This window comes from Zootoca vivipara, chromosome 13 (genome assembly GCF_965207765.1).
Source record: "Zootoca vivipara chromosome 13, rZooViv2.hap1.1, whole genome shotgun sequence".
Classification (NCBI taxonomy): Eukaryota; Metazoa; Chordata; class Lepidosauria; order Squamata; family Lacertidae; genus Zootoca; species Zootoca vivipara.
This window is the reverse complement of record NC_142596.1, coordinates 10,569,530-10,588,158: the sequence shown is the minus strand read 5'-3', so window position 1 is coordinate 10,588,158 and position 18,629 is coordinate 10,569,530. Positions and strand designations below refer to the sequence as shown.

The 18,629-nt window shown below is 40.2% G+C and overlaps 1 protein-coding gene across 12 annotated transcripts in view; it reads left to right on the top strand.

The window, feature by feature from the left end:
• The window catches only part of MYO9A (myosin IXA), a 137,780-nt gene that overhangs the window by 43,815 nt on the left and 75,336 nt on the right, over positions 1-18,629 (top strand). For 8 of the 12 annotated variants that reach the window (XM_088656531.1, XM_035132343.3, XM_035132345.3 and 5 more), the window contains exons 3-8: positions 5,259-5,353; positions 10,089-10,151; positions 10,794-10,893; positions 12,490-12,546; positions 14,695-14,792; positions 16,067-16,193. In XM_088656531.1, the coding sequence (XP_088512657.1) occupies positions 5,259-5,353; positions 10,089-10,151; positions 10,794-10,893; positions 12,490-12,546; positions 14,695-14,792; positions 16,067-16,193 (540 nt within the window). Of the gene's footprint in view, positions 1-5,045; positions 5,077-5,258; positions 5,354-10,088; positions 10,152-10,793; positions 10,894-12,489; positions 12,547-14,694; positions 14,793-16,066; positions 16,194-18,629 lie in introns of those variants that run through there. The other 4 variants (XM_088656529.1, XM_088656530.1, XM_035132342.3 and 1 more) reach the window with 2 other exon arrangements.

Here is an 18,629-nt window from a genome sequence, read left to right as displayed (position 1 = left end):
CAGTCATAAGAACTAAGAGCAGCAAATGAGCCATTCTAACTACAAGTATGATACTGCCTGCAATGTAGAATCTCCATCAGCAATCAGTCAAAGCCCTTTACTGTAAGAATGTATTGTATTGGCATGTGGACAGAATGCTGTCAGAGAAGAGGCCAGATAGGTTTCCTTTGAAGATTTAAAAATGACAATTCATACATTTACAGTGACCAAAATGGTTATTAACTCAAAATGGGAATGTTTCATGCCACTGTCTATTGGTTGGTGGTTAAAGGCTGGAAAGTGGCATATATTGAAACTAAGTTTATTAAAAATAGAGAAGGCAAACAAAGAAAAATTAAAAATAAAATTTATTGCAAATTTATTGGAGTAATAAAGTGCAATATCAGATTGATCATGCTCTTTACTTGGAGACGTATAGATGTTGCTGCTACAGTACAGCATATATTTTTGTTTGTAGGATTTCTTTTCTACCCTTCCCTATAAGGTCACAGGGCAGGTTATGACAAAGCAATGGATACAATTTTGTAATCAACACTTAATAGCACATCAAATATGCCATTTTAGACAGAGAATAGAACTGCTTCTGCTTAAGCAGTCCAAGAACTCTAGCTGGATTGTTTCCCACAATTGTAGTGACAGCAACCCATGCTCAGGAACACCAAGTGGCCACTCAGTTTTATGTGGCTTCCTGTGGCAGAGTTGATCTGACTCCAGGACAGAATGATACAGCTTGAGGACCTAGAATTCAAATAGTACCCCAAGTGTTTGTTTCTTGATATAAGGCAAGTAGTGGGGGAGAGGGATCATGTGCCTCCTCCATTCCATTTCTTGATATTCCCACTAGGGTTTTCTATTGCTCAGACCAGTTGAGCATAAAGGTGCTTTGTTGTTGTTTAGTCGTGTCCGACTCTTCGTGACCCCATGGACCAGAGCACGCCAGGTGCTTAGATGTGTCTAACTCTCTTCTCTCACTCCTTAATTTCTCCATATTCCTTTAATCAAGGTTCTTTGATGTTCAGTCCATCTTCTCTCAGCTCTAATTAACAACCAAGAATATTATTATGAGCCAGCCTTGCAAGTACAAGGCATAATATAAACATGTGTAGATAAGAAAAAATGTGGAAAAATAATAACTGATTTGCTTTAGTGCTATTGTATCATGAGTAAGACGTTCTCTGACTTTCCATAAGATTTGAAACTTGTTTTAAAAGCTTTGAACTGTACATTATATATATATTTTAATTATCCTCATTCTAAATATTCCTCTGCATAATCTGCTTGTGTTGTTGATTCCATTGTATTTGAAGTTCTAGCCAGTGTGCCTATCAAAAGTGATAACAACAAATGGATTAAAACTGGGTCTGTTGACTACAGCTGTATTTGTGTTCTGGGGTCTCTTTTATGTTATCATTCCAAACCTTTAAGAGGAAATATCTTTTATGTCAGGCATGTTGTCACTTGTCATCTTTTTACAGTGGAGTTGCATTTTCTATGTACATTTCTAGGGGTGGAGAGAAGAGGTGCTTAGTAAACATCCATTTAATGAGCATGTTACTGTTGCCAAATTAAACTCTGTCTTGGTATTTTGGTTTTAAATATGCTGCCTTGGATTTTAGCTTACATCTACCACATTCAACAAATAGAAGTTAAAAGAACTTTTTATATCCTATCCAACTGTAATCATGCTGCTTAGGGTGGTTTTTAACCATTTAATATTACTAAAGTAATAAAGAACTATACCACAAAATAATAATGGTATCAAACCTAAATGTTTGAGGACTGATCTATTTTCTCAACCCATGGGATGCCCTGGTGTTGCACCCTGTAATAATGTACCATCTTTTGAGTGGAAAGTTCATAACAAGATGTCACCATTCTCCTACTGCAGTTAATAAGTACACAAATCTCTAGGATATCAGATGTGATGTCATCTACAAGATTTTTATATTATAATCTCATTTTGATACTTTAAAAATATTGTTTGGGTTTCCATTCACTGCCAAATATATGCACCCATTTAGAACTACACAGTATTCTATTCATATGGCACATAATTGTGATAGAATCAGTTGCTATTGCTGTAAGAGTAGCCTTAGTAAAAATTTGGGTTGGCATGCTTTCTGATTCTTGCCCGCATACTGTACAATATAGAGTTAGAGTTATTACAGTTAGCATTTTCACAGCTGCTGTCCTTGGTACCTCAATCTGAGGAGCTGGCATTGTTAGGCACTGAGTGGCGCAAGGCATGCTATTTGAAAAATTTAGACAATTCTAAATCTATTGTATTGTGGCCCCTGGTCTGCTGGGATGCCTACTGGCAATGGAAGCATCCTGATCAAATAACAGAGGGCATCTTGTTAAAGGGAAGCCTTGGAAACAAAAGTTTTAAACTAATTTGTTGCATAGGTAGTATTTGATTTACAGTTTCATTAGGAATGGCCACTAGGATATTTGAAGATACATGACTGAGTATTGTTCATAACATTCAGTAGCTTATGTGGATGAATTTTGGCTTATGGCTTATATACGAGAAAACAGACTCAAACAGTGGTGATGACTGCCTTCTGGAATGCCCCCCTCCCAATTATCTGAGAGCTGCTGACTGTTGAGTGCTTCCCTTGTTTTCCCAGGCTTTCCCTGTACTGTACCTTTCTGCTGTGTTATCTGTGATGTTGGTTTCTGTTTTAAACTGTTTTGGTATTTATTTTACCTTTACTAGTTTGAGTTCCTTTAATGTAAGCTGTTTAGAGATATTAGTAAATAAATAAATGAACTTCAAATAATCTACAACCAAGCTTTTAGTCTGGTATATAACTCCAGTCACGAACCTTGTCAATTTGCAGGCATGGATTTAACAATCTTAAAAACCAGTTGTTCATTAGCTTGCTGTAACAGTAAAATCCTCTTTGCACTGTGTTTCACCCTGTACAGTTCAAAATCAGATGCGTACTGGAATTTTTATGGACAACCAGTAAGCATGTTAGTAAGGCAAAATATTGAATTCTGGAAAAGTGAATATTTTACTCTTTAAATTTCAATAAATAACTGACAAAATGATAAAACTCTGTGGGCGGCAGTAATTTTATTCCTATGCAATATTGAACAGAAGGGTGAATTACATAGAAGTGTAGACTCAGATTAAATGATTCTCCCACAGCCTACTGTTTTAAGCACTGATTTTGTTTTGGGCAGATGTACCCTTATGAGTGCAATTTAAGGTATTAGAATAAAAATGTATGTGCTGCCTTTCTACCAAAGAATGAAAGTTTAAAATTAGTATTATCTGAATTTTTATATTATTATTTTTAATTACCCCCCTCTAATTTCATACTGGAAGCCACATATTAAAAGCAAGTCTAGGATGCTAGCTATAAATCTATAGCAGCCTGCTGTCTACGTTTCACAACCACAGCTTGCAAACTTTCAGCAGCATAACACTTGTAGCAGTCACAGATAAGAGAAACACAAAGTAGCAATGAAGTAGCCTGCTGAGTTACGGGGACAATGTAACATTGTTACAACTACCGCTGCTGGCTCGGAAAATGCCCAGAGAGAAAAGGCATCCTCTGGTGCAGCAACAAGGTTGCAGCCCTCGAAAATAGAGCAATTAAAGGCTCACGAAGCCACCAGAAAGGCAGAGTGGAAAGTGCCGGTCCTAACGACCCCTCTGCCTCAAAGTTATAGCTGCAGAAAATGCGGGGGTGGGGGTTGTGAGATAAGTGTAAAGATAGTAAAGGGGAACATGAAAATAAATCCCTTCTTACTTCCAACGGGCATGCAAAACTTGCCAATAAGCAAATGAACTGAAGGCAAAGCCCGCTTGTAGATTGCAGCTTCTTTAATTGCAATTTGTTATTAGTAATCCCCAAACAGCCCTGCAGTACTGGAGGGACAGTGCGTGCCTCTCCTAAGATGGCCGCTGCTGCCAGGCCACGTGGCCACACTTAAAATGGAGACCGGCAAGGAGTTGTAACCATGACAACGATACAAACACCAGGAACCATGCTCCAGCGCCCGGGAGTAAATAAACTGAACGCAGGAATTAAAGGAAACGATGGGGGAATTAAGAAGAGGGCTCCCAAAGAGGCTGAAAGGCAGCAGCGGATGAATGAGTTGGGGGGAAAGGTGGGTTAGGAAGGGAAGCTATGGGCAGCAAGCACAGGCAGGAGCTAGCTGCAGTGCTCAGTAATGCTGAAAAAATATAAACCAAGCATTAAAGATAATCAAGCACAATCATGCAATTAAAGGGAGCTTGGGGGGAGGGAAAGAAGCTGAAATCTCAGCAGCCCAGTCAGACACTCTGCAGGAAAGGGAAGGGGAGCACTGTCGGAGGGGATTAACAGCCGATCGGAAAGGTTAGATAAGAGAACGAGCCTGTAAACAACAGAACTTTTACCCGAGCACTGCAATATAAAAAAGGGGGCAGCCACCAAGCCTGCACACCCACAGAGGGGAGAGCTCTGAAATTCGCCCCCCACGCACGCTCCATGCAGAACACGCTCCCCTACAGTAACGAGGACCCGCCTCCCAGCTGATTGGGGGTAACAATCGCGGCCCTTTTAAAAACCCAGCAAAAATGCCCCTTTTCCAAAACTTTGCAACCCATTTCCCAGGTGGGCAGTGGAGAGCGCACAGCCACATAACAATACGATACCGCGTTATTAGTGGCAAAGAGCGAAGCGGGAGCAAGTGGCAGCAGCGGTGATCCCAACAAAGGCAAGGAACGCTAGCGGGGGAACGGAGGCCAGCGAAAACGATGATCCGAGGCGTGAATTGTTCGCTCCGGCGAAGAGGGACAAAAGAGGGAGCTTTTCCCGCCTGCAGAGTGCTTAAAGTTGGTGGCCCCGCCCCGACCGACCTCATTGGCTGGTCGGGGGGTGACGCAGGCGGGAACCTACCATTGCGTAGGGGCTGAGCTTGCAGCCCCTACGCGATGGTACAGTCGGGCAGCCCACAACCCCACCTCCGTCGCAGGCGCGGAAGTGGCTTTCTCCCACAGCCTACTGTTTTAAGCACTGATTTTGTTTTGGGCAGATGTACCCTTATGAGTGCAATTTAAGGTATTAGAATAAAAATGTATGTGCTGCCTTTCTACCAAAGAATGAAAGTTTAAAATTAGTATTATCTGAATTTTTATATTATTATTTTTAATTACCCCCCTCTAATTTCATACTGGAAGCCACATATTAAAAGCAAGTCTAGGATGTTCAAATTGTTGAGCCATTTCTCAGTTATTTTATATCTCTTTATTTCGGCAGGCATTTGGGAATGCAAAGACAGCACACAATAACAACTCAAGTCGCTTTGGCAAGTTTATCCAAGTGAATTATCAGGAGACTGGCACTGTCCGTGGGTAAGTAGCAATGAGCAGTGACTTAAGGAACTTTAAGCATGGATGGGTTGCAGCTGTTGGTATTTGATGCCTGATGGGAATGTTAAACATCCCATGTAAATCTGTTCCCAGTTACTTGTCTGTGCCAAATAATTGACTTGACACAGGTATATTCTGTTAAGGAAGCTTTAACTTCCCACATTTTTTTAACTATAACACTGTTACTGTATAATCACAAGGGAGTTACAAATGCTAAACCTCTAAAACTTGCATTCTCTTTATTTTCTGATACAAGAAATTGCTGAACAAAGTCCGTTGCCCACTTTCAGCTTGAATTTTATAATAATAATAATAATAATAATAATAATAATAATAATAATAATAATTTATTATTTATACCCCGCCCATCTGGCTGGGTTTCCCCAGCCACTCTGGGCGGCTTACAACAGAAAAATGAAATAAAATAATCTATTAAACATTAAAAGCCTCCCTAAACAGGGCTGCCTTCAGATGTCTTCTAAAAATCTGGTAGCTGTTTTTTTCTTTGACATCTGATGGGAGGGCATTCCACAGGGCGGGCGCCACCACCGAGAATGCCCTCTGCCTGCTTCCCTGCAACTTGGCTTCTCGCAACGAGGGAACCGCCAGAAGGCCCTCGGTACTGGATCTCAGTGTCCGGGCAGAACGATGGGGGTGGAGACGCTCTTTCAGCTATACTGGACCGAGGCCATTTAGGGCTTTAAAGGTCAGCACCAACACTTTGAACTGTGCTCGGAAACGTACTGGGAGCCAATGTAGATCTTTCAAGGCCGGTGTTATGTGGTCTTGGCGGCCGCTCCCAGTCACCAGTCTAGCTGCTGCATTCTGGATTAGTTGTAGTTTCCGGGTCACCTTCAAAGGTAGGCCCACGTAGAGCGCATTGCAGTAGTCCAAGTGGGAGATAACCAGAGCATGCACCACTCTGGCGAGACAGTCTGCAGGCAGGTAGGGTCTCAGCCTGTGTACCAGATGGAGCTGATAGACAGCTGCCCTGGACACAGAATTGACCTGCGCCTCCATGGACAGCTGTGAGTCCAAAATGACTCCCAGGCTGCACACCTGGTCCTTCAGGGGCACAGTTACCCCATTCAGGACCAGGGAGTCCTCCACACCTGCCCACCTCCTGCCCCCCACAAACAGTACTTCTGTCTTGTCAAGATTCAACCTCAATCTGTTAGCCGGCATCCATCCTCCAACCACCTCCAGACACTCACACAGGACCTTCACCGCCTTCACTGGCTCTGATTTGAAAGAGAGGTAGAGCTGGGTATCGTCCGCATACTGATGAACACCCAGCCGAAACTCCCTGATGATCTCTCCCAGCGGCTGCATGCAGATGTTAAAAAACATGGGGGAGAGGGCAGAGCCCTGAGGCACCCCACAAGTGAGAGCCCAGGGGTCCGAACACTCATCTCCCCCCCACCACTTTCTGAACGCGGCCCAGGAGGAAGGAGCGGAACCACTGTATGACAGTGCCCCCAGCTCCCAACCCCTCTAGATGGTCTAGAAGGATGTTATGGTTGATGGTGTCAAAAGCCGCTGAGAGATCCAGCAGAGAACCAGGAAACAACTCACCTTTGTCCCTAGCCCGCCAAAGATCATCAACCAGTGTGACCAAGGCAGTTTCAGTCCCATGATGAGGCCTGAATCCCGACTGGAAGGGATCCAAATGGTCCGCTTCTTCCAGGCGTGTCTGGAGTTGTTCAGCAACCACTCGCTCAATCAAAAGCAAAAGAAGCACCAATTTAAGAGATTTGCACTTAAACCAGGGACCAAATTGCTCGGGATTGTTTCCATTCTTGCTTTTAATAAACAATTTGAATCTAGTCTATTAATGTGAGAAATGAAAGTCTGTTCTAAGCTACAGCTGTTGTACTCTATATTTTAATGTCTCGCGTCCTGTGTTTGCCTGACTTGGAGCCCTATCAGTCTGTAAAGTCTGAGAATTGTTGAAGCTAGAAGGCTTCTGGAACAGCCTGATGCATCCTATTATTTTGGGACTGTAGATTTTCAGTTTCTGAATGGCTTTGTCCAATCTGATGTATGTGCTGCAGCTGAGCTATTTGGAATCTTTTAGTTCCGTTTAATTAAGCTCTGCTTTCTTGACTAAGGCTATAAAAGGAAGGGCAGTGTTTCCTTTTGTCTCAGTTCTTCCTTGTTTAAAATGTGGTGTTGCTTTTCCTTGTCAGTGATTGCCCAGTAAAGAGTCATGCTATCAGTTTTTATAATGTATGTTAGTCTGTGATATTTTTCTTATTTGACTGAGTAGGAAGGAATTTTAAAAGGGGCAAGATGTAAATATCCTATTTTGATGGATACACACTTGTGTTGGGGAGAGTCATGTGTATAACAATAACTCTTCTGCTATCACATCAAGCACTATCAAATGTGTATAGTTAGGACTCCCAACTTGCATTTGTTGAGATGTGAAGATGACTCCATAGATGCTTATCTTCAGTACCATGAGAAGTTGTAGTGCCGTAATTTCGACTCTTAAGGAAGTTATAAGTATCAGACCTTTTTTTTGGTTCATAATATATTTATTGAGTTGACAAAGAAATGCTTTTCACTGGGCTTGAGATTTATTTAGGTTTTTTTTGACGGGTGCTTGTATTCAAGAAACGTTTGCTTCTACCAATCCTTCTGCAAAGCACATATTTCATTCCCTCATGTCTGTTAGTAATCCTAAGCAATCATGAGTATTACTTTACATATTTCCCGTTGGGCAATAAAACTACTGTTCATGAGCAACTGTTGTCAAGCAAAGAAAAGGGAAACGAATCCAAATTTTGTCATCATCCATTAAGTAACAACACACATGAGAGTGATCAACATGGTCATTCTAGTGAGTGCCAACAATCAAGTAATTATTTTAAGTCAGGATCTAGCTTAGTTTTGAGAGTTTCCTTACTTTTCTCATCTTGTTTTTCACTATGGATGTTTCAAAACAATAAGCTTATCGCAATTTAGGCCTTGTTTTCCAACATCTTCTGAATACAGTGGTACCTTTGGTTAAGAGCTTAATTCGTTCTGGAGGTCCGTTCTTAACCTGAAACTGTTCTTAACCTGAAGCACCACTTTAGCTAATGGGGCCTTCTGCTTCTGCTGCGCCGCCGGAGCACGATTTCTGTTCTCATCCTGAAGCAAAGTTCTTAACCCGAGGTACTATTTCTGGGTTAGCAGAGTCTGTAACCTGAAGCGTTTGTAACCTGAAGCGTTTGTAACCCGAGGTACCACTGTATATCAAAATGCCAGCTTCATAAGAATTGGATTACCTTACACAATTAAGATATTCTCTCCCATATTAATGCAGTAACATTGATCTATAGACACATAAATATTACTGCAGAGGCTGCAAAGGTGGGGGGTTTTTTTTGTGTGTGTACAGGATTAACCTAATACACGTTCTCTCTGATAAGAAGGTTGATTTTTGTTTTAATGGGCTGAGCAGAACAGAGATGGAACAATGGAAATTAGCAGTATAATATGAGCTTGTAGAAGAATCTTTCTGGAAACATTCTTTCCAGTTATGTGATTGTGATAAGGGAGGTGAGATAGTGTTCTGCAACAATCTAGGTTGGAGACTAGTTTCTTTACTTTGTTATTTCTGAAAGATATACTGTATTTAAAAAGAGCAAGTATTTTATCCCTTGGTCCCACAAATGATCTTCAGAGTACCCATTCCTACAACCGTTTGCCCTCGTTTCTTCAACATAACACAAAAAATAGCTTTGCTTCTTGCAGCAAAACCTGCTATCATGGTAGAAATGAGTGCTATATTCCAGTGATCACTTCAAGCCAGTATTGTGAGGTATTATCTGTTGCTATATGCGTAGTTGACAAGGCTGCAGATCATATATAATACTAGTGTATTTCAGCCCGTTCAATAACGGGCACTAGAACATCCTGGGGTTCCTCTCCGTTCCTCTCCTGCAGTCGCCGACAGCAAGGAGACATCCCAGGATTCGGAGAAGCGCTTGCGCAGCGCTTCTCCGAACCCTGGGACCTGTCCTTGCTGTCGGCGGCTGCGGGACAGGAACGGAGGAGGAGAAAGCGCTGCTTTCTCCTTCCTTCCTCTCCCGCAGCCGCCGACAGGAAGGGAGCGGGACACAAACCCCTACTTTGCCGCCGCTGCTTCGCGGCCTCCCGCCGCTCCTCTCACGGGCCAGGGAGGGTTGTGAGGAGGAGGTCTCCGCCGGCCTCCACCCTCGCTTCCCTGACGTTCTGGCCGGGAGCGGCGGTTGGAGGAGGCGGGGGGGAGAGAGTGCGCGCGTGCAGTCTCTCCGTCCAATCCCTGTGTCTCTGGGGTACATGCGCAGTACCCCAGGGACACACGGGACAACTTGGACTTTATTATATAGGATAATAGCATTCCTTTTCTAAGAATTGATTGTTATATAGCCATAATGGTACCATCCATGCAGAAGAGGGTGGTATTATCAGTTTTGAGGAAAACCCTAAGGTTTACAGAAGTACAAAAAATGGAGATTAAAAACTAAAGGGAAGGGCAAAAACAGTCCAGTTGAGGACTGAGCATGCTGAATGTTTTGGATGGGAGGTGGTATTATAGGTGGGAGGGGTAATGGGTCACATTGGAAAATAGCATAGCTGACTGGGAATTTGAACAGGAGCATTCTATACTGCATTTTTGGAATGCAATCTCCAGTCTATGGGTCAAACTATTCTCAGGCTTAACTAATATTCTTGTTTCCTCTAGAGCTTATGTTGAAAAATATCTACTGGAAAAGTCAAGGCTTGTCTATCAGGAACATAATGAGAGGTCAGTACTGAATCTAAAGTACTGCTGGGAAGGGGGCAGGGATAAAGAAAGGTAAACCAAAATAATTATTAAAATAAAGTAGTTATACTTATTTCTAAGTTTTATATGCATGTATTTTGTGTCTTGATATATATGATGTTAGATAAATCTGTCATGATTAATACTGACAGCAGTTCATGCCCTGGGTTTGAGAATTTGCTCATACAACACTATTCCTGTCTTGAAACTCAGGCTTAGAGGAAGAAAAAGGACGAGAGCAGCTATGAACTCATACATTTGTACAATCCCATTAAGCCATAGTTTGGCTCGCTATGCCATGCAAACCAAACAGTAAATTACCAATGGTTAGTTTTTCATCAGCTTAGCTTCCAGTTGTAGGCTTCCGGAGTGGAGCTGTAAGAAAGATTTGCCCTATGTTTTATAACTCATGGTTTATTTGGGGAGAGCTACATAAAATGTGAAGCCAAACAATGTTCTTGCTAAGCCATCATTTGATTTAGCATTACATGCAAACTGGATGTCTGTGTATTTGATTTGTCAAAAAATAATAATACTAGTATTATTCATACTTCCAATGATTCTTGCTAACATTTTTGTATTGATGGTGATGGGACTTTTAACACAATTTTTATTTGTTGCCAGGAACTACCATGTATTTTATTACCTTCTGGCAGGAGCAAGTGAAGAAGAGAAATCAGCATTTCATCTTAAACAGCCTGATGAATATCATTATCTTAATCAGGTGGGAATATACCAAGCAGTTTTTAACTGAATGTATATTTTTGTCCCTAGAGCAATGAACCACTGTTCTGGTGCTGATGCTTTAAAATTAATTTTATTGTTACCTGTGCATGGATGTCCTAGCACAATAAATTTGTAGGTTTGGAGAATGGAACTAAGTAAGAAACAGTGTTTTCAAAGCATTTTTTTCTTGCCTTAAGTGGCCTGTAGAAAATATAATGTGTTTTTTGGATTGCAGTTTTACTAAAGAACACAAATGCTTTTTTAATTAATAAACAACTTATAACATTCATCTGGAAAACCATATTATGATATTTCTACTCAAGAAGAGACAAATCCATTTACAAATGTTGCATGATTTTGCCATCCTTCCTGATAGCATGATCTGTTTGTACTTTAACAAATAAGGCTAACCCAAGTCCATTAATTCCAACTATGGTTAAAGAATTGAAATGATTGGGGGAGGTACTACATCTTATACTAATACGCCATAGCACTTATATAATTTGTTTCCTTCAGGACAGAAGGGTAGCTGATGCAATAGAACAGAGATGGCAGAAGGGAGGAATAGTTACGGTGATGGCAGGACACTCTCTGCCAGTGCTCCATTAGAATTTCCCAATACTGTACAGTGTTTAAGGCTGAATCCTAAATATAAGGCTGAAAATATATAGTGTTCATATAATGCCAAAGCAACATGGATCTTCAAGCTTGAGATCATGTGGGATCATTGCAAAAGGTTTAGCTATTTAAAAGGAAAAAAAATATTATTCTGACTGAGGAGCGAAAACATATCCCTCTTTATATAGCAGAAGCTGGATTATTCCTTCTTTTTTATGTATAGCTAGTTATAAAACATCAAGCAACATTTCGCACAAGCTTGCTGTAGATTTCTTTTATAATTTGGTTAATCATTAAAATAATATATCTGTTACTGTGGTTAACAAAATAATTTTTATTTATGTGGCAAAATGTTCCAGGTTCGGCCTTCATAAGCAGTTCTGATAAAAAATGAAAATATAGTGTGGCAGTTCTAGCGCTTTGAGGATTGAATGTTCAGAAGGGCTTCCTTTGCTGAAGCAAAGGTACTATCCTGCAGGTTGAGGAAATATGAGGAGTGTGTAACATCCTATAATGATAACAAGGAGGGAGAACTTCTGGATGTACACACTGAACACATTAACATTGCACGGCCTCAGTCTGGAGGATAGTACTAACAACACTTGACCAAATGAAGCCCTTTTGAACATTCCATCCTCAAACAGCTAGAACTGCCACCTTGGAAATAGCATTGTTAGATCCAAACTTACTGAGCATAGCTGCAGTGTTTTGCAGCCCATAGAAGAGGATTTCTAAGTTTAATTGTAAGGTTCGATAGGCTTCTTTTGTAACATAGCATGATGTATGTGCATTCTCATATCAGATTTCATAAGGTAAGGAGAAATGGAGAAGACAGGTCCTAGCCATCATTTTCTAAAATGGGAATGCTTGTAGCTTAATGATTTTAAATAAATGCTTAACTTCCTGTCTGTAAAAGTGGGAAGAGATAGTGGCATGGGATTTGGAATGCTATTTACCCAATCTGCCTTACTTTCAGATGACAAAGAAACCCCCCAAACAGAGCTGGGATGACTGTTACTATGAGTCTGAGCCGGTCAGTACAAGTACATCCATCCATTCTGGGTTACTGGTGACAGACATTTCACTCACTCTGGCTTTGCACCAAATTGTAGGGCAAATACAAAACCATTTCCATTTGATTACTGGCAACACAATTTCTGTGTCCTCATTGGTTTGGTAGATTACTTGTGGTTGTATACCTTTTTTATGTGTATAATTTTTGTATAGGGTTATTTTGATAGGTTTTATTAAGTAGTTGGATGATATGAGACACTGTAAAAAGCATAATATATACATGATAAAGCTATATTCTACTATAGATATATATATAAAGAGAGAGAGTATGCAATGAATGAAGCTTTTGCCTGGATTAAACGATTCAGGATAATTTTTGATATAGCATGTTCTGGGTTTTTTTTAAAACCACAAATATAATGATTATCAATTCATTAAACTAGGGTAATCTCTTCAGTTTTCATGGTCTACACCAGATTATTCCATGGGCGATTACGGATTTTTTTTTCATGGTCTACACCAGATTATTCCATGGGCAATTACGGATTTTTTTAAATAAAAAAATCAAGCAATTTAGTTAAAAGTTCAGTAAAAGTGTCATCTGAAAGGAAGAGGTTTACTTCAATGCTTGTTTGCAATGACAAAAAAAGGGAAAGGGTCTCCCCACCCTTGTGTGAAGTCAGATTATTGTATTTAAATTGTGGGTTTTGTCTGTCTTGATATCACCCCATGTTAAATCTTACCCCAGAGAGCATGGCTATTCTAATTGCATGTTAACAATTCTAACATGGATTTACTATTTCCCCCTTAATATCATTCAGGGAAATTTATTCTTGAGTGTTATGTTTGATTGTAAGAAGGTTCACAAATGAGATTTAGGCATTTTAAATTTACTTAATTTCCATTAGTTTTATTGCTTTATTCCTCCCACTCAGAAAAAAAGCTGTAAGTACAAAATGTTTCAATAGTGTAGCAAAAATCTTGAATATTTATTTCATGTGAATGTTTATTTCCTGTCTCTTTTATTTATTTTGATAATTTATGTACTGCTTAATTTACAGACATCTCTAAGCAGCGTAGAGGACCAATGACTTAGATTTGTCGAGTTGACAGATTAATTGCAGAAAACATAGTTTGAATATTCTCCCATAGCTTGCCTGAAGCTATTATGAACATATTGGTAATAGCTTACTTAAGCAGAGTGATGTAGGATACTTGCCCATCTTGAGCAGTTGAACTTTTTGGTATAGCAGACTACACTGAAACTTTCAGACACTGATAAATTAAAGTGGCTACACTTGAGAGGTTAATACTGTGTTAGTAAATGCTGCTATTACTGCTAATCCACTCTCCAATATGTTGATGCTATTCTGCTAATATTTAATTTGCTGTTTCCACACACATAGAAGCTGTCCCTATATAGATTTCCACTTGCCCCCTTTTCCTACCTGTACCCTACTGTCCCAGCCATTCCTGGTTAGGACTCCCACTTCCTATATCCTCTCACATATTCAAAGAGCTTCCTTCTGGTGCCCAAAGAACTGGATCCTCTTTTTCACCTGTTCCCTAAGCAATCAACTCTGACATGCGTTCTTGTCACATAGAGAGGAATCTCAATCACTTTTGAGCTGCTTGCTGCTCTCTTGTAGACTCAGACTGCAGAATTGTTGAGACCATAAAAACAATAACTTATGTCATATTTGGAAAATAATATTGAGGGATTAAATTCTATATTTGGGAATAATAATTGTTCAAAGAGGGAGTGAAAATGAACTCTTGTTTTGTAAGCAGAACAAAATGTTTGGGTATTTGTGAACAGATGGAAGATTTTTCCTGCAGGTTTGTCAAGTAATTTTACAGAACTCAAAAATCAATTTATTCATCTTTACACAAATATAATCCATGAATGCAGACAGCATTCTATTTTAAAATGTAGATCATGCTCTCTGTAGAGTGGAACTTGATTATTTTGCAGTGATGGAGGGCCTAGGCTACATTTACTGTCCAAAGAACGAGGTCATTTTTGAATTCGCCTTTGGTGGTGGGGAGTGGTGCAGGCAGCTTTTTCTCCACTGTCTTTTGCATAACGTTTGCATGGGTGGTTCCTGCCTCTCCTTCTTGATGCCCATCTCGTCTAATAATTGCTCCTCATATTTGGCCTCAATAGGATTGCTTCTCTGTTGAAGGGGAAGATCTGAAGCATGACTTTGAGCGTTTGCAGCTAGCTATGGAGATGGTGGGCTTCCTTCCCAAGACTCGCAAACAGTAAGTTGATGTTCCTTATAACAGCGCATTATTAAGTCATGGATTGGTGTTGTGAATGCTGCAGCATGTGTATTTGGTTGATGCTCAGCCAACACTTTCTGAAGTTTTTACATGATTGAATGAGTTGCAGTCATAATACTGTGCATCTGTCAGAGGGCTTTTAGGAGCGAAAGCTATTGAAGTCAGCCAGTGCCATTACTGTTTCAAAAATGTTAGTGTGAATAAGCTCCAACAGGACTCTGTATGAATCACTATTGCTTTGTTTATTAACAACTTTATTTTTGTAGCCTGCTTTGATTCACTGGGATTGAGTAGGCTAAAGATCCCAAACACAGAACCCAATACATATTATATAGCTAAACTTAGATGGCTTGCTAAATGGTTACTTGTACATGTCACTAAATCAATAGGTTGCTAAATGACCACAGAAACATTCAGAACAGATTTGCTTAATAACATTTTGTTTGTTTTCGTATCATTTATCCCTTTATTTTTTAAATATTTATGCCTCATAGCCAGACATTGGAGAGACCTGTCAGGAGTAAACATGGACCAATGGTTCAAATTTTATGGGAATCGGCTTTACTAGAAAAGCCAACCAATAAACTGAAACTGACACGGGGACAAATAGAAGAGGACACCTTCACTCCAGTATGGCTCCTCTTTATCACATACACAGCCCAACAAGACAACAACAAGAATCCACCGACAGCATACGAATCAGTCTGGCTTACCTGACCCAACAAGCCCTCCCCCCTCACAAACGCAAACAAGCCCCAATGCAGACAACCACAGGCAACCAACCACACCCTGCCCCCAATACCTCTCACTACCAAGGAAATGTAATAAACAAATAGAAAGAGAACCTACCCAGTTGACGCAGACACAAAACCCCACACATACACTACACAAAATAATATAAGCTTCACCACCCCACCCCTCCTCTCCCCACTCTTCTTCCCCAACCTTATACTGTACCAAGCATTAATGTCTCACAACAAATGTAACTTATTTGTAAGAAAGACTGCACAACCTGAAAAAAGATACAAGGCCTGTACACTTGTAAACCAAGAAAATTGTGTGTGTACTGAATATATTTGCCTAATTGCTGATTAATGCAACACGTTATATATGACAATATGCTAGTATATTGAAATATTGCTTAGTAGGTCTGGCATACAAAATCACAGAGCCCAATATGTAGTGAACTGTTGGTAAACTTGCATTTACTGTGAAGAAAAAGAAAGAGAAAATGTGTTGTTTTATGCCCATAGGATTTTTTCCATTTTGTCTGCAATACTACACTTGGGTAACATCTGTTACAAGAAGAAAACCTACCGAGATGATTCCATAGATATCTGTAATCCCGAAGTCCTTCCTATTGTCTCAGAGCTGCTAGAGGTAAGTCATGAAACTTTGACATGATTTACCCAGTTCTTCCCTTTCTTTCAACTTGTGCATTTTTGGAAGTGGGGCTGGTGAGAAACTCAGCCTCTTAAAAATATGTTTTTGATAGTGAAACTATTGGTTTTGGTAGTTTGGTTCATTGGTCTTCAACTGGTGGGTCAGGACCCACTGCCAGGTCACAGCCTGATCTAAGTTTGGTTGTAAGAGCAGCATTATCATCACCACCATCCAGCTATATGAAAAGAGAGTTCCATTGTCATGTTGCTACTGCCGCACTCTGATGACCTTGTCTTCTGGAGTGGATTTGAGTTTCTAATATGTATATTTTAAACCACACTTCATGGTGGGAGAAAGTAGGTGCTTATAACACTACTTGCCATAACTTTGAAGTTGTCATCAGAGGCACCTGTGAATGAATGAATCAAATGAATGTAAAGCTTTCTTTAAAAAAACAAAACAAAAAAAACACCACACCATACATAAAATAAGGCAGACTAGTGCAGTTCTTCCATACTTTTATAATAGTTTTTGACTTTGATCACTTGCAGTTTTTCTTTCCTACTGACTTAATATGACTTCTCGCAAAATGCCCATCTACAATAAGTTAGGTTTGTAGTAAGTTTCATTAGCACCTCTGGAGTGTTTTCTGCCAGCGTTACAACTGAAATAGCATTGTGTACTTTCTAAAAGTGCATCAGATATGTACTTTCCCCCATGTTTCTTTTTCAAGCAACTAGAGTAGAATAAAATCAGTGCAGGTCAGGTGGGCCAAAACTCAGAATGAGCTCAGACTTGCAAGAGAGGTTAAAAATAATAAGAAAGGTTTATTCAACTCTGTTCAAAGCAAGAGGAAGAACAAGCAAGTAGTAGGTCCTTTGCTTGGAGAAGACAGAGGAATACTCTTGGGGGACAGAGGAGGTGGAACTGCTCAACACCTACTTTGCCCCTGTCTTCAATGAGAAGGAAAGCAGTGCCTGACCTGGTGATAACAGAATAAATGATGCAGGGAAGGAACTGCAGGCCAAGATAGGAAAAAGAGGCGGTAAGGGAACACCTAGCTATTTTAAATGAATTCAAATCTCCAGGGCCTGATGAACTGCACCCAAGGGCACTAAAGGAGCTTACAGATATAATCTCAGAGCTTCTGTCTATAATCTTTGAGAATTTTGGGAGAATAGGTGAGGTCCCTGCTGAGTGGAGGCGGACAAATGTTGTCCCCATCTTCAAAAGTGGGGGAAAGGAAGACCCAGGTAACTACCAACTGGTCAGCTTGATATCAATACCGGGAATGGTCCTAGAACAGATAATTAAGCAGTCAGTCTGTGAACTGTTAGAAAAGAATGTTGTGATTACGAAGACCCAGCATTGGTTTATCAAAAACAAGTTTACAGGACTATGGCATGAATGTAACAACTGTCCTACATTTATTTTGTCTCACAGGAACTATCTAGCATACAGAAATTTGTTGTCTTTGAGCCTTGAGGTTCTATACAGATTCATTCATTTTTTTAAAAAAAAACAAAAACCCTTCACCAGAATACATTCTAGGGCAGTTTGCAGAAGTTAATATACATAGCATGAATATACATAGCTTGTTGTTGTTGTTTAGTCGTTTAGTCGTGTCCGACTCTTCGTGACCCCATGGACCATAGCACGCCAGGCACTCCTGTCTTGTATACATAGCTAATAGCTGTCAATAGTTCTACCCTCTATGATTTTGTCTGATTTTCTTTTAGAGGTATCTATGCCACTTGCCATTACTCACATAACACTTTTGTTTCTCCTTGCTGGTAGTTTGTTTTTTATTTTGCACACATATATACCATCCTTTAACCAAATTGTTCCCAGGGTAGTTCATGTCAAGATACAAAGCAGTTTTAAGACTCAAAACTTTAAAAGCCCGGGAAAATAAATTGTTTTGGTGCCAGATAAACACTAGGTAGGTACCAGGTGAGCCTCTTCTGTTAGGTAGCTTAATAGGCAGGGCACCACTACTCTTTCTGGAGAGCATTTGGCTCTTCAGTTGTACTAAGAAGTTAATGACACTTGACTTCCAGCATGAAGGTCTTCGAAACAAGGGCAGAATAGATAATTATTCTTAGCTCTTGGCCTGAGATTAGCTCTCCATTTGCTGCAATTCATCTGCTTTGTCTGAAACTGCATTGTCAGTTCTGGAGAAGTAATCTTCAGTCTGTCTTGGCTTCCAACCAGCCTTTTGTATGAGTCTGGCTGCATGATCTCTGCTCTTCTGTCTGAGCTATTTTGACATTTATAGGTATCAGTATTCTTTTACTAGTCTTTAAAGTATAACTCACCACAGCACTTCATTGCTACTTGACTTGTGGCAGATATCTCAGATCTGCAACTGTGCTCATGTCCAGAAACAAATAGGATACTTCGCTTTTTCAACAGAATGTAGGAGTGCAGATT